At 51.1% G+C, this 16215-nt stretch overlaps 1 protein-coding gene across 2 annotated transcripts in view; it reads left to right on the top strand.

Moving 5' to 3' along the window:
* nol4lb (nucleolar protein 4-like b) overlaps window positions 1–16215 on the top strand; it is a 468709-nt gene that overhangs the window by 74376 nt on the left and 378118 nt on the right. For both annotated transcript variants that reach the window (XM_072514980.1, XM_072514979.1), the window contains exon 2: window positions 10866–11021. In XM_072514980.1, the coding sequence (XP_072371081.1) occupies window positions 10866–11021 (156 nt within the window). The remainder of the gene's footprint in view (window positions 1–10865; window positions 11022–16215) is intronic.

The raw sequence follows: 16215 nt of genomic DNA, 5'->3' as shown, positions 1-16215 counted from the left end.
TACAAAATTCATCTTGTACTCTATTGTTCTCAATAAGCACACAGTTCATGTAAACCAATAAGTGAAATGTGGGCAGACACCCCACACTGAACCATGGGCACAATTCTACCACCACGTTGCGCCCGCTGCAGATCCTGGTGCATCGTGGGCGAGGCCCAGAAACCGTGTACGAGTTACCTGCCTCGCAGCACCCGGCTGGATCTGGGTCGTGCCTCACTGTGCGTGATCCAGGAAATTATATTTAAATAGTCCATTAGGCTCATTTAAATGTGTGTGGCCGATTTGAGGTCATTCACCTGGCGCCCAGGAATCACCAGCCGCACCGGCGAGGCCTCAACCAGGCGGCAATTAGCACTGGTTTCCAGAGAATTCCGGGTGGGGCTATGCGGAGCTAAGTCACACGTTCAGCAGCTCCCGCTTGGAACGGACTTTTGGGCTCTTTTCAGGGCTCCCAACGGCATTTGTTCGACATTTCCCGGTGTGGGAAGAAGACTGCAACATTTCCCCGACAGTGTATGGCTTGGACCAGGAGCGGGGCGACTAAAAAAGTGGTGGTGAAGCCAAAGAAAGTACGAAGGAAGAAGAGCAAGATGGCGGCGGGCGGGGACCAGGCAGCGTGGATGCAGTGAGCGCAGGAGCAGCAGGAGGTTATCCAGCGCTGCTTCAGGGAGCTCAAAACGGACCTGCTGGAGCCGATGAAGGCTTCTGTTGATAAGCTGCTGGAGACCCAGACGGCCCAGGGAGTGGCGATCAACGAGGTTCGACAAAAGATCTCAGATAACGAGGACGAGATCTTGGGCCTAGCGGTAAAGGTGGAGGCGCACGAGGCGCTCCACAAGAAATGGCAGGAACGGTTCGAGGAGATGGAGAATCGGTCGAGGCGGAAGGATCTGCGGATCCTGGGCCTCCCAGAGGGGCTGGAGGGGTCGGATGTGGGGGCCTATGTGGTCACCATGTTAAACTCGCTGATGGGAGCGGGGTCCTTCCAGGAGCTGGAGCTGGAAGGGGCCCCATAGAGTGCTGGCGAGGAGGCCCAAGGCTAACGAGCCGCCGCGGGCAGTGTTGGTGTGGTTTCATCGGTTCGCTGATCGGGAGTGCGTACTCAGGTGGGCCAAGAAAGAAAGGAGCAGCAGGTGGGAGAACTGGGAGGTTCAAGTATATCAGGACTGGAGCGCGGAGGTGGCGAAGAAGAGGGCCGGGTACAACCGGGCGAAGGCGGTGCTGCACAGGAAGGGGGTGAAGTTCGGCATGCTGCAGTCAGCGCGTCTGTGGGTCACCTACAAGGACCGGCACCATTATTTTGAGTCCCCGGAGGAGGGGTGGGCCTTCGTTCAGGCTGAGAAGTTGGACACAAACTGAGGGTCGGGATGGGGGGTCGGGCGTGGGGATGGTCGGGGATTGCTGTTGTGTTACATTTTGAAGGGGGGGGTTGTTTGTTCTTGTTCAGTTTTGGTTCGGTGTGGGTGGTTAGGGTGGGTTCGGCACTGTTTTGGTTGGGTCTGTTGGGTGGGCTCTTGGAGGGGGGCAAGTAAATGGAGTAGGGGGTGGATGGCCGGTAGGGGGGATGGGGCCCCGCGGGGGAGGGTCAGGCCCGAGTCGGGGGTGAGGGGACTGGGCCTGTAAAAGGAGCTGCGACAGAGGGGGCGGGGCAGGGCAGGTGGAAAGCGCGGGCTTTTTCCCACGCTGAATGCTGGAGGGGGTGGGGAAGCGCGGGTTTTTTCCTGCGCTTGGGATGGAAGGGGGAGGCGGAGAGCCTGCTGGTGGGTAATGGAGGGGGAGGGGAAGTCCCACAATGGGAGGAGTCGAAGGAGAGGCGGGAGCGGCCGGGGTCAGCAGGAGTCAGCTGACTTGCGGGAGTGCAATGGGGGGAGCAATGCAGCTAGGAGGTGTCCTAGCTGGGGTGTGGGGGGGAACCGGGGTGCTGCTGGTATGCTCAAGGAGGAGTTGGAGCGAGTAGAGGGTGCTGGGACGGGGGTCTGCCGCTGTGGGGAACGGGCCGGGCGTGGGGCGCGGCGAGTGGCTGGCCAAGGAGGGGTTATGGCTAGTCGGCGGGGAGGGGGACGGGTAGCCCCCTGATCCGGCTGATAACCTGGAACGTAAGGGGGCTGAACGGACCTGTTAAACGGGCCCGGGTGTTCACACACCTGAAGGGGCTGAAGGCAGATGTGGTCATGCTCCAGGAGACACACCTGAAGGTGGCAGACCAGGTAAGATTGAGGAAGGGATGGGTAGGCCAGGTGTTTCATTCGGGGCTGGATGCCAAAAATCGGGGGGTGGCGACCTTGGTGGGAAAGAGGGTGTCGTTCGAGGCGTTGAGCATTGTGACAGACAATGGCGGCAGGTACGTAATGGTAAGCTGCAAGGGGAAAGGGTGGTGCTGGTCAACGTGTACTCCCCGAACTGGGACGATGCGGGTTTTATGCGGCGCATGTTGGGTCGGATCCCGGACTTGGAAGTGGGGGGCCTTATAATGCGGGGGGGGACTTTAACACAGTGTTGGATCCGGCACTGGATCGCTCCAGGTCTAGGACGGGTCAGAGGCCGGCGGCGGCTAAAGTGCTGAGGGGGTCTATGGACCAGGTGGGAGGGGTGGACCCTTGGAGATTTGCAAGGCTGGGGGCTCGGGAATTTTCATTCTTCTCGCATGTTCGTAAGGCCTATTCCCGGGTCGACTTTTTTGTTATGAGCAGGGCGCTGATTGCGAAAGTAGAGGATACCGAGTACTTGGCGATAGCCATTTCGGATCACACCCCGCATTAGGTTGACTGAGAGCTGGGTGAGGAGAGGGACTAGCACCCGTTGTGGCGCTTGGAGGTGGGGCTGTTGGCGGACGAGGAGGTGAGTGAGCGGGTCCGAAGAAGCATAGAGAGATACCTGGAGGCCAACGATAACGGGGAGGTCCGAGTGGGGATGGTCGGGAGGCGCTGAAGGCGGTAGTTGAGGGAGAGCTGATCTCCATTTGGGCCCACAAGGAGAGGAGAGAGCAGAAGGGAGAGGGAGAGGCTGGCGGGGGAGATGGTGAGTGTTGACAGGAGGTATGCGGAGATGCCGGAGGAGGGACTGTTGAGGGAGAGGCATAGCCTCCAGGCCGAATTCGACCTGTTGACCACCAGGAAGACGGAGGCGCAGTGGAGAAAGGCCCAGGGGGCGATTTTGAATATGGGGAAAAGGCAAGTTGGATGCTGGCGCATCAGCTTCGGAAACGGGATGCAGCTAGGGAGATTGGGGGGATTAAGGATGGGGGGGGGGGGTTAGTGTGGTGCGGAGTGGGGTTGGCATCAATGGGGTCTTCAGGGACTTTGATGAGGAACTGTATCGGTCCGAGCCCCCACTGGAGGAGGGAGGGATGGGCCGCTTTCTGGACCAACTGAAGTTCCCGAAGGTGGAGATGGGACTGGTGGCAGGATTAGGGGCCCCGATTGGTTGGAGGAGCTGGCCAAAGGGATAGGGAGCATGCAGGCGGGGAAGGCACCGGGGCCGGACGGTTTCCCGGTCGAATTTTACAAAAAATATGTGGACCTGTTGGGCCTGTTGCTGGTTAGGACCTTCAATGAGGCAAGGGAGGGGGAGGCGTTGCCCCCGACGATGTCCCGGGCACTGATCTCCTTGATCCTGAAGTGGGACAAGGATCCCTTGCAATGTGGGCCTTACAGGCCGATTTCGCTGTTAAATGTAGATGCCAATGTGCTGGCGAAGGTCTTAGCCACGAGGATTGAGGATTGTGTGCTGCAGGTCATCCATGAAGACCAGACGGGGTTCGTGAAGGGGAGGCAGTTGAACGCGAATGTGCGGAGGCTTCTGACGTTATTATGATGCCAGCGAGGGAGGGGGAGGTGGAGATAGTGGCGGCGATGGACGCTGAGAAGGCCTTCGATAGGGTAGAGTGGGGGTACTTGTGGGAGGTGCTGAAGAGGTTCGGGTTTGGGGAGGGGTTCGTCAAGTGGGTTATGCTGTTGTATGAGGTCCCGATGGCGAGTGTGGCCACGAATAAAAGGAGGTCTGAGTACTTTTGGTTGCACCGAGGGATGAGGCAGGGGTGTCCCTTGGCCCCCTGTTCTTCGCGCTGGCAATTGAACCCTGGCTATGGCACTGAGGGAGTCAAGGAACTGGAGGGGGCTGGTGCAGGGTGGGGAGGAGCATAGGGTGTCGGTCTATGCGGACGACTTGCTGCTATATGTGGCAGACCCGGTGGGGGGAATGCCGGAGGTAATGAGGATCCTCAGGGAGCTCGGGGATTTCTCAGGGTACAAGCTCAACATGGGGAAGAGCGAGTTGTTAGTGGTTTACCCAGGGGACCAGGAGAGGGGGATTGGCGAGCTCCCACTAAAAAGGGCGGAGAGGAGCTTCAGGTATTTGGGGGTCCAGGTGGCCAAGAGCTGGGGGGCCCTGGATAGACTTAATTTCACGAGGCTGGTGGAGCAAATGGAGGAGGAGTTTAAGAGGTGGGACGCGTTGCCGCTGTCCCTGGCGGGTAGGGTGCAGTCAGTCAAGATGATGGTGTTCCCAAGATTTTTGTTCCTGTTCCAGTGCCTCCCCATTCTTATCCCGAAGACCTTCTTTAGGCGGGTCAACAGAAGCATAATGGGGTTTGTGTGGGCGCGAGGGTGTTCCTGGAGCGGAGTAGGGATGGGGGGGGGGGGGCTGGCACTGCCCAACCTCTGTGGGTTCTACTGGGCCGCCAATGTGGCAATGGTGCGCAAGTGGCTGATGGAGGGGGAGGGGGCAGCATGGAAGAGGCTAGAGATGGCGTCTTGTGAGGGTACGAGTCTGGAGGCGCTGGCAACGGCGCCGCTGCCGCTCCCTCCAATGAGGTATACCATGAGCCCGGTGGTGGCGACTGCCCTCAAAATTTGGGGGCAATGGAGGCGGCACAGGGGGGAAGTGGGGGCCTCGGTGTGGACCCCAATACGGGGGAACCACCGGTTTGTCCCAGAGAGAATAGATGGAGGGTTTTCGGGGTGGCACAGGGCAGGGATAAGAAGGTTGGGGGACCTGTTTGTGGATGGGAACTTTGCAAGCCTGGGTGAGCTGGAGGAGAAGTACGGGCTCCCACTGGGAAACACCTTTAGGTATCTACAGGTAAGGGCGTTTGCCAGGCGGCAAGTGGTGGAATTTCCGCTGCTGCCGCCACGCACGGTACAGGACAGGGTGCTGTCGGGGGTGTGGGTTGGAGAGGGGAAGATCTCGGCAACATACCAGGTGATGCAGGAGGAGGAGGAGGCCTCGATGGAGGTGCTGAAAGGCAAGTGGGAGGAGGAGTTGGGGGAGGAGATCGAGGAGGGGACGTGGGCAGATGCCCTAGGGAGGGTGAACTCTTCCTCTTTGTGCACGAGGCTCAGCCTCATACAGTTTAACGTGCTGCACAGGGCACACATGACCGGGACAAGGATGAGCCGTTTTTTGGGGGTGAGGACAGGTGTGTTAGGTGCTCAGGGAGCCCAGGAAATCACACCCATATGTTCTGGGCATGCCCAGCGCTGGAGGAATTTTGGAAGGGCATAGCGAGGACGGTGTCGAGGGTGGTAGAATCCAGGGTCAAACCGGCTGGAGGCTCGCAGTATTTGGGGTTGCAGAGAAGCCAGGAGTGCAGAAGGCGAAAGAGGCCGGTATTCTGGCCTTTGCGTCCCTGGTAGCCCGGCGAAGGATTTTTCTTCAGTGGAAGGATGCCAGGCCCCCAAGCGTGGAATCCTGGATCAACGATATGGCAGAGTTTATTAAATTGGAGAGGGTGAAATTTGCCTTAAGGGGATCGGTGCAAGGGTTTTTCAGGCGGTGGCAACCATTCTCGGACTTCCTGGCAGAACGGTAGACAATGGTCAGCAGCAGCAGCAGCCCGTGGGGGGGGGTTCTATTTTATTTTTGTTTGTCTACACTGGGGGATCTGAGGGGGTGTATATACTTGCTATGTGTTTTGGCAGGTGTTAATATATTATTTATGTATAGGGGGGAAGGGGCACTGGGTTTTGTTTTGTTTTGTATTTACTTCTATTGGGTTCCTTTTACATTTTGTTGTTGATATTTTGTGAAAACTTTAATAAAAATTATTTATTTTTTAAAAAGCACTGGTTTCCACAAGTGGAGATCAGGCATGATGGCCACGGAGGTCTCTGAGGCCATTGGAACCCTCTGGGTGGTCAAGTAAAAGGCAGGGCAACAACTGGGCATACTGGCAGTGCCAGCTTGGTACTGCTAGGGTGCCTGGTTGGCATTGCTATTGCCAGAGCACTGTCCGCGCCCCAGTATGGCAGTACCAGGGTGCCAGGTTAGCACTGCCAAGTATTGGGGCCTGAGGGGGGCGCCTGACAAGTTCAGCTCCCTACAAGTGTGGACGAGACAGAAGATAAACTCCACAAGGCCCAAGAAAACGACTTAAGTGTGTGTGAATACTAGTGTGGATCTCATCCAAAAGGCTGGCAGGAAACACCCTGCCAAACCCGCCCAAAATTACATTTAGAAACATTTTGGTTGAATCACACCCCATGTGACAGATGCCACTGACTACAACTTTTACAGATTCCTCATCAATTTCCCCCAAATGCTCATCACACTGAGCCAATTGGTCTCACGCGAACTCCGGCTTTCACATGAGAGTTTCCAAACTCTGCTCTCAAAGAACACACCTAGGAATCTCCTCTGAAACAACTATTTCTCCCGGATAGCTTCATCGAGGATGCACAACCTGGGGCCTTTGAGTATTCCTATGCCCGACATCATCATGTGCATTTAAAAAAAAAATTTAGTATAGCCAATTCATTTTTTCCAATTGAGGGGCAATTTAGCGTGGCCAATCCACCTACCCTGCACATCTTTGGGTTGTGGGGACAAAACCCACGCAAACACAGAGAGAATGTGCAAACTCCACACGGACAGTGACCCAGAGCTGGGATCGAACCTGGGACCTCCGCTCCTCAAGGCAGCAATACTAACCACTATGCCACCATGCTGCCCTGTCATCACATGCATTTAAGCTTCCACGCAATTTCATAGGCACCCAACCTTGCCAACAGAACCCCACTGCTTCACAGGGTGTATTAAGGAATAAACAATGTAATAATCTTTATTATTATCACAAGTAGGCTTACATTAACACTGCAATGCAGTTACTGTGAAAAGCCCCTTGTCGCCAATTTCCGGCGCCTGTTTGGGTACACGGAGGGAGAATTAAGAATGTCCAAATAACCTAACAGCACGTCTTTTGGGACTTGTGGGAGGAAACTGGAGCATCCGGAGGAAACCCACACAGACACAGGGAGAACGTGCAGACTCCGCACAGTGACCCAAGCCGGGAACTGAACCTGGGGCCCATAAGACCATAAGACACAGACCATGAAGCAGAATTAGGCCACTCGGCCCATTGAGCCTGCTCCGCTATTCAATCATGGCTGATATTTTTCTCATCCCCATTCTCCTGCCTTCTCCCCATAACCCCTGATTAATCAAGTACATATCTATCTCTGTCTTAAAGGCACTCAGTGATTTGCCCTCCACAGCCTTCTGCAGTAAAGAGTTCCACGGATTCACCACCCTCGGGCTGAAGAAATTCCTCGTCATCTCAGTTTTAAAGGATCGTCCCTTTAGTTTGAGATGGTGTCCTCTGGTTCTAGTTTCCTGGTGCTGTGAAGCAACAGTGCTAACCACTGTGCTACCGTGCTGCCCAATCAGCAAACAGGGACACCCTGTGCTCCACACCCCCCTCACTATCCACGTCCATTTATCCGAGCACCTCAATGCTATGACCAAGGGTTCTATTGCCAGCACAAACAGAAGGGTGGGACATGGAAAATACCCTGAATTCATTGAATTTGATCACACACACGCCATCGGATCCATATACAACAATTTCACTCATGCCACAAACTTGGGCCCAATCCCAAACCTCCCCAACACCGCAGATAGCTCCGCACCACCACCATCTCCAACTCCCTCCTTTCAGCCGGAGAAAGCACCACATTCAACAGTCGCCACACATTTGATGATAAATGCCTACCTTTTACAAACCCAGTCTGATCCTCCCCAATTACGGCCGTAAGGCACTCCAACCTGAGCGGCAGCACCTTCGCCAATGTCTTGGCATCCAAATTCAACAGAGATATGGGCCTGTGCGACCCACACACCACCAGATCCTTGTCCTTTTTTAAACAGCAATGAAATGGATTCTTGACCCATCATCTCTGGCAATGCCCCTGACTATCGTGTCCTCAAACATTTCCACCAACAGTGGTGCCAGCTTATCCTTAACCTTTTTATAAAATTCCACTGGGAAACCATCCGGCTCCGGTGCCTTGCCGGTCTGCATTCTCCCTATCACCACATACACTTCTTCCACCGCCACTGGCTCCTCCAATCCTGCCCTCTCCTACTTCAGGGGACTCCAATCACCTCAAGAACTCCTTCATATCTACCTCATCCTCCGGAGGCTCTGACTTATACAAGTCCCTGTAGAATTCTTCAAAAACTTTGTTCACCTGCTCCGGTGCCATCACCAGCTCACCCATCCCATCCCTAACCCGAACAATCTCTTGCCGTCATCTGCTGGTGGAAGTGGCCCACCAACAAGTGGCTGGCCTTCTCTCCATACTCATACACAACTCACCTCGCCCACCTCAGCTGCCGAACCGCCTTTCCCATGGACAGAAGATCAAACCTCTCCTGTAGCTCCTTCCTCCTCGCCAGAAGACTCAGCGTTGGATCCTCCGCATACCTTCCATCTACCTCCAAAATCTCCTCTATTAACCGCTGCCGTTCCTCCTGTTCACCTGTGCCTTAAATGAGATTACCTCACCCCTCACTACCGACTTGAACGCTTCCCATACTACTGAGTGTAGACAGGTATTGTCAAAATGGGTCAAATATGTCTGGATTTTCTACCATTATAAAGTAACAAGATTTTCCAGTTCCTTGTTTCATCATTTCTTCATAAAATATACATTGCGCTGTCTGGGTCTGTTATATAGCTTGTCTTGAGCTGCTAATGTTTCTCAGAACAAATAAATTCAACCTTCTAAAAAAATATTTTATGTCATGCCATCCATGTTCTCGACATCCTAGAGTGCTTCACAACTGTTGTACCGTCAATATGACGCAAGGCAGGTTGAGGTAACGTCAATTAAAGGCTTTATTAAGCAGAACTTGATCCCCAGCAGCTTGGTTACAGAATGCAGCTGCTGAGGGAAATGCCTGGTTCTTATACCGGCATTTCTGGGTGGAGTCCAGGAGGCGGCAGATCCTATCAGGACCCGGCATCCCTCCACCAATAGCCTGTCGGCACGTGGTGTACCTATTACCCCTAATACATACCACCACAACAACCACACCATTAGCCGCACTGCTATTTAGGCAAACAAATCCAGTTGCTCACAGCAGGGCCTCATCAACAGAAATGAGATGAAGGACCAGTTAATCCGTTTTGGTTGAGGGACAAATCTTGACCAGGAAGAAGTTTTTCTCGTCTTTGAAAACTTGCCTTGGCACCTGAACTGGTCGAGCAAGGCCATGGTTTAACCTCAACCAGAATGCAACACCGCCGAAAATGCAACATTCTATTGGTACTGCACTTTTTAAGTGTCGGTCGAGATAGTATGACCCGCGGCTCAATATGCTAATTTTATTATATCCTAAATTAGAGCAATGGCTACACTTCAAAAATACTTCATTGCCTGTAAAGCGAGTTGAGTCCTGAGGCGCTACACAAATGCAGTATTTCTTTTTCGTACTACCTATGGTACGAAGGGGGTTTCCCAGATTCAAGCACAACTGATTTCGAGCAATCCAGGCACGCCGGTGATATTCTCGTGTGACTGGCTCCAGATTATTTACGTAGAAAGCAATTGCGGCCATTTGCAAGATAGTATTTCAAAAATCCAATGGATCACACTGATGATTAATATGTTACCACGTTGCTCGGTTAGGCTGTTTCAGACAGTAATTAACTGTGAGGTTCAACACTTGGGCACGAAGCTTCTGGGGGCGGGGTATAAATTGGAAATGATTTTAAAATGGAAAGTAATAGCTGATGTGATTAATGAGCCGTTTAATTCCCAATCCTGCTAATTCTCAACCATGTCGCTGAACCTTTTACGTATGAAAATTATATTTTAAATACACTCAACGGCGGAATAGTTATTTTTTGGACCGATAACACAAAATATTCACGACAGCCCATATCAGCGCGAAAGTTTTCAAATTAATAAAATATACACTTGTTTGTTTCCTATTTGGTTTAACTATTTGTATAAATATCGCATGATAACCTTGAAATACCATTTACGGAATTGAGTTGTAACTGAAAAAATTAGGAGACAAGACAATCAAATCCCACGTTAAAGACGTGATTAAGTGTTTTATGTATAAACAACTTACTTTTAAATAGGGCACCAATGTAATAACGCGTCCAATGTGATTTATGGAGGGCATCATAAAACAAAATTTGACAATTTATAAACTGTATAAAGCAAGAGCTAATTTTCGCTGTTCGAAGTGAAGTCAAATCTTTGTTATTTTAGCCGGGAAATTAAGCCATTGAAACGGTGTGCTGTAAATTATGGGACACTCTTGTGCCAAATATCTATGCAGTGCGATATGGGGGTCATCGGGCAATTAGAAGTCATGTTTATGCTTTCAATGGAAATATGCTGGAGGTCCATATTAGATTTTCCAGTGGTCCCTGTGTGTTCTTCCATTTTTCAATTCCTGTCTCAGTCTTGCCAAAATCCATCTGGAATGTGTCGCCTGCTTTGTGATAACTGATGACAAAAACCTATAGCTGCGTTGCTGGTTAATTGAATGCACACGGCCAGCCATGATGCACACCTTACGGTATTTCTGAAACGATTGCTGCTGGTGAATGTTGTAATGTGCTTTCACAGACTGGAGATGGAGTCACAGCGAAAGAGAGCATCTCTTTGAAACGCGTGGCTGTGGTGGAAGATTTTTTCGACATCATTTATTCTATGCATGTGGAAGCAGGAACAGAGACTGGGAAGACGGCGAAACACGCTGGACAGAAGCGAACTTACAAAGCGGTGAGCAAAAGTGTCTTCACGAATTATTAATTAACAATGTATAATTTGCTACATTGTTGTATTCGTTAAATTAATCGCATGTACAAAGAAGTTTCATAGTTACGAAACAAGGAGTAAATTTATATCAGCTTTGTTTCGATTGTAAAATGAATGCTTATATTAAATATTAGAACCACATTGTAACCATTAACTATAAAACCAATGCAAACATTTTGATAGCAACTTTATTCGAACTGTGCTCTTGTCAATGAAGAATTGACATGCACTGTCTTGAGTCAGGACTTTCCCACTTGGGATACGGGAAGGGAGATTACATTGCTGCTTTGACCCTGATTTATGTATTGTGGTTACTTTAAAATACTGAATGACATTTTCGAAGCACTTCACATTGTAATACAAATGTAACTGAATTTCTTTGTACCGTACACACACGGATTTTGGCATTCTAAGGGGAACTACATAACCCAATAAATACCATCCCCTCTGTAACTTTTGATAAATTTTATCGGGATAAATGAAATCTAACATTCTCGCAGTCAAAAAAAAATCCTCAAAGTTTAGATTTCTCTTTGTTTAAGGCAATCTTTGCCTTGCAACTTACAAGTTGGGATAAAACACCGCAGCTATTCCAACTGCTCACCAATTACACCCGCCCACCTCCAAAGGTGCATCGTTATATTTTAAAAATTCAAAACAAAATCATTCATTTTACTGAAATGTAGTGACTTAAAGCGAAACGCCTAGGCTTCATAGCCTTTCAGGGATTGTTAGCTAGTGTTCTGGCAACGGAAACAAAATGCAAGCCAGTTGTTCTAATGTGAAGGTTCCAGGATGATTCGAAAAAACATCAACGACCCATCTAAACTGCCCCTCCTGTTGTCAATCGGGAGTCATAATAGGAAAGCGAGCGAGATGTGAACACCGCTGGCAAGGGCATAGTTTTTGCCTATTCCTAATTGTTCTCCAGAAGGTGATGAGAAGCCACATTCTTGAACCACTGCTGTCCATGTGGTGTAGGAACACCCCAGAGTGTTGTTAGGAAGGGAGTTCCAGATTTCTGACCCAGGAACAGTGTAAAAGCTTCAAGTCAGGATGGTGTGTGGCTTGGAGGGGAATTTGCAGGTAGTGGTGTTCTCTATGCCTGCTGCCCTTTGACATTCTGGGTAGAAGAGGTCAGGAGTTTGGAAGGTGTTGAATGTACACTGGTGGTGGAGGGAGTGAATGGCTGGAATTTTATGGGGCCATTTACAGTCAGGATGACCATAAAATGGAATGGGATAGCAAGGGGTGGTGTAACCATTGTCACCCTGCCATCTTGCCAGTGGTGGCAAAGGTATCAGATGGCTCTCTTCCCTCTCCCCCCCCCCCTCTCCCCCCCCTCCCCCCTCTCCCCCCCCCTCCCCCCTCTCCCCCCCCCTCCCCCCTCCCCCCTCTCCCCCCCCCCCTCCCCCCTCTCCCCCCCCCCTCCCCCCCTCTCTCCCCCCCTCCCCCCTCTCTCCCCCCCCTCCCCCCTCTCCCCCCCCCTCTCCCCCCCCCTCTCCCCCCCCTCTCCCCCCCCTCCCCCCCTCCCCCCTCTCCCCCCCCTCTCCCCTCTCCCCCCCCTCTCCCCCCCCTCCCCCCCCTCCCCCCTCTCCCCCCTCTCCCCCCCTCCCCCCTCTCTCTCCCCCCCCCTTTCTCCCCCCCTTTCTCCCCCCCCTTTCTCTCCCCCCCCCTTTCTCTCCCCCCCCCTCTTCTCCCCCCCCCCCTCTTCTCCCCCCCCCTCTTCTCCCTCCCCCCTCTTCTCCCCCCCCCCTCTTCTCCCCCCCCTTCTCCCCCCCCCTTCTCCCCCCCCCTCTTCTCCCCCCCCCTCTTCTCCCCCCCCCTCTTCTCCCCCCCCCTCTTCTCCCCCCCCCCTCTTCTCCCCCCCCCCCTCTTCTCCCCCCCCCTCTTCTCCCCCCCCCCTCTTCTCCCCCCCCCCTCTTCTCCCCCCCCCTCTTCTCCCCCCCCCTCTTCTCCCCCCCCCCTCTTCTCCCCCCCCCCTCTTCTCCCCCCCCCCTCTTCTCCCCCCCCCCTCTTCTCCCCCCCCCCTCTTCTCCCCCCCCCTCTTCTCCCCCCCCCTCTTCTCCCCCCCCCCTCTTCTTCTCCTCCCCCCCTCTTCTCCCCCCCCCCCTCTTCTCCCCCCCCCCCTCTTCTCCCCCCCCCCCTCTTCTCTCCCCCCCCCTCTTCTCTCCCCCCCCCTCTTCTCTCCCCCCCCCTCTTCTCTCCCCCCCCCTCTTCTCCCCCCCCCCTCTTCTCCCCCCCCCCTCTTCTTCTCCCCCCCCCTCTTCTTCTCCCCCCCCCTCTTCTCCCCCCCCCCCTCTTCTCCCCCCCCCCTCTTCTCCCCCCCCCCTCTTCTCCCCCCCCCCCCTCTTCTCCCCCCCCCCCTCTTCTCCCCCCCCTTCTCTCCTCCCCCCCCCCCCCCCCCCCAGGCACAATTCAGCTAAGACTGGGATACCAATAAAACAGGCTACTTTGGCGAAACTGCAGACAAGACTGGCTCCTCCCATTAATTACATCATCTGTATCCCACTGTTATGGGCCAGAGTTTACAGAACCCTAAAGTGTATCATGGAGTTCACCTGACCCACACCTTTTAATAGATTTGTGGTATGGGAGCACAGGTGTGGTACAGCAGAAAAGTAATTTTTAAAGCAAAACAATGTTTATTCTATGAACATAAGTTAACCTTTTTAAAACATACAGTGAACATCTTAGCAACCATCAATTTAAATACAACCCCCAAAGACTACAACACTAAGTATTCCTTTAAGCTTTCCTTTTAACATCCATACAACTTAAAAACAAAACCTTTATCAGAAGCACATCAGGTTAAAGTCACTACTGAAAACATTTACAATTCTGAATTCACCAAATGATCAAGAGGTAGTCTTTTGATGGCAGAGAGAACAGCAGTACATCTGCTTGGTCTGGCTTCAGCTCCAACACTGAAAACAAAACTAAAACACACCCTGCAGCCTGCTCAAAAACGAAAGTAAAAAGCTGACAGACAGCCCAGCTCCACCCACTCTCTGACATCACTGCAGTAGTAAACACCTATTTCTTAAAGGTACTCTCACTACAGATATTTATATACACACCTATTTATAACCACCCATTTCTTAAAGGTACTCTCACATGACACCCACTTAAGATGTCCCTTCACCTGCTTAGCTCTCACTAAATACAATCCCTCATAAATTATCCAAGCTCCAGGGAATTATCTACTCTCCAGGGAATCTCCAACAATCAAAATGAAATCCCATTAGCCATCTGCCTGTAAAGAAGTAAATGGTTAATAACAATTGTTACCTTGCGTTTTACGACTCCTTAATTATTTTAGCTTTAGAAGACACACTGTATGTATTTTAAACTAGGGGTTTTAATAACACTACTAGCACAAATAATAACAATTTCTACATTCATCACAAATCCTAGCCCCTCAATTGTTTTTGTAGCCATGGCATGTATATGGATAGTTCAGTTGATGATCAATGGTAACCGCCAGGATGTCAATAGTGGGGAATTCAGTGTTAGTCATGCATTTGAACATGATGGGAGATGGTTAGATTCTCTCTTGTTGGAAATGGTCATTGCCTGGCAATCCTGCGGCATGAATAATGCTTTCCCATACAAGCCTGAATGTAGTCCAGGTCTTGCTGCATACGGGCATGGACTGCTTCGGCATCGCAAGAGGTACAAATTGTAATAAATACTGTGCAAACATTGCTGAATTCTGACCTTATGATAGAGGGAGGAAAACTATTTTGGGCCACCTTACAAGGAAAGATTATCAACTATTTATGCAATTATTATATTTTGTGGCTAAATATTGCCAGAAGCTTATGGAGAAATAACTGAATATTGCATTTATTAAACAACTAATATAACTGATTTCCAGGCACAGTAATTATGTTCTTAATTAAGAGCAAAAAAAAATTGCGAAATTCACTGCTGCAAAAAAATGCTTGTGCTGTTAGTATCTAATAGGTTCTTTTTGATGATAAATATCCATCATTTTGAGGTAATAATATGATGTAATCTGTTTGGGGTGTAGATGAGTTAATTATACTCAAATGTGTATATAAAGAAGAGTCATCCAACATGCGATCTAATGAAATAAAAGAGTCCCATTCTGGGTGAGATTAGCAGGGTCGTTCCCAGTGCTTGTAGCGGTGGGATCGACCCCACTATTGAATGGCACTCTGTTATTTTTTCGGGCCCCAGCGGGGAACTGCCTGCCGAGGCCGCACTCAGTCACATTTTGTGCACTGAAGAGCCCTGCTTGCCAGTGTAGGAAGAGATTGGGGCACCATTTTTAAATGACCATGAGACCACTTCCCAATTCACCTGTTCGGGGGGGTTTCTCTAACCATCTTGCGCCCCATCTCATACGGCAGGGCATCCTGGGTCCGATCCCTGGTGGGTAAAATGCCACCAGAGCACCTTGGCACTAAATCCAATTCAGGGGCAATTTAGCATGGTCAACGCACCTAACCTGCACATCTTTTGGGTTGTGTGGGGAGAATGAGGAAATTCCATACGGACAATGACCTGGAGCCAGGATCGAACCTGGGTCGTCAGCACTGTAGGCGGCAGTGCTAACCACTGTGCCACCATGCCACCCCAGAAGAAACGTTCAATAATATTGAACCATCCCCCGGCTTTGGAGGGGACTAATATTAGTTCAGTTTTTGCAGAACATTTGAATACCATGCATTAAGGTAGAGGTTTCAGAAAAAATCAGGAGAGCTTTGAGGCATCGTACAATCCATAAGGAATACATTTTAAGCCGGGGACATGGCATATTCCAAAAGAGAAAGAATGGAGAGGCCCAGGAAAAGTTGAAGGTACTGATGGTAACTAAACTGTGAGAGTACATTCCACATGATTACAGTGTGGCAGAACCTGAACCGATGATGAAAATTGAAAATTCACCATGCAGACCTGCACACGTATATGCAGACCTGTATGAACAACAGATTGTGGCAGATAATGGGCTGAGAGTAGACAAAGGAGTAGTAAAGATCAGGATAGGGCCATTTATTATGAAGTTCAACAACCAAAAGTTGGCACTAGGGTGGCATACATGTCAGAAGGAGCTAGTGAGTGGAGGGGTCTTATGGTTTTATTAAGGAGATCAGGGGAAATGAGGAGAAGGCAGGAGAATGGGGATGAG

The sequence above is a fragment of the Scyliorhinus torazame genome, chromosome 8, assembly GCF_047496885.1.
Source record: "Scyliorhinus torazame isolate Kashiwa2021f chromosome 8, sScyTor2.1, whole genome shotgun sequence".
NCBI classification, from domain to species: Eukaryota; Metazoa; Chordata; class Chondrichthyes; order Carcharhiniformes; family Scyliorhinidae; genus Scyliorhinus; species Scyliorhinus torazame.
The sequence above is the reverse complement of the archived record's forward strand: the minus strand, read 5'-3'. Positions and strand labels throughout refer to the sequence as shown.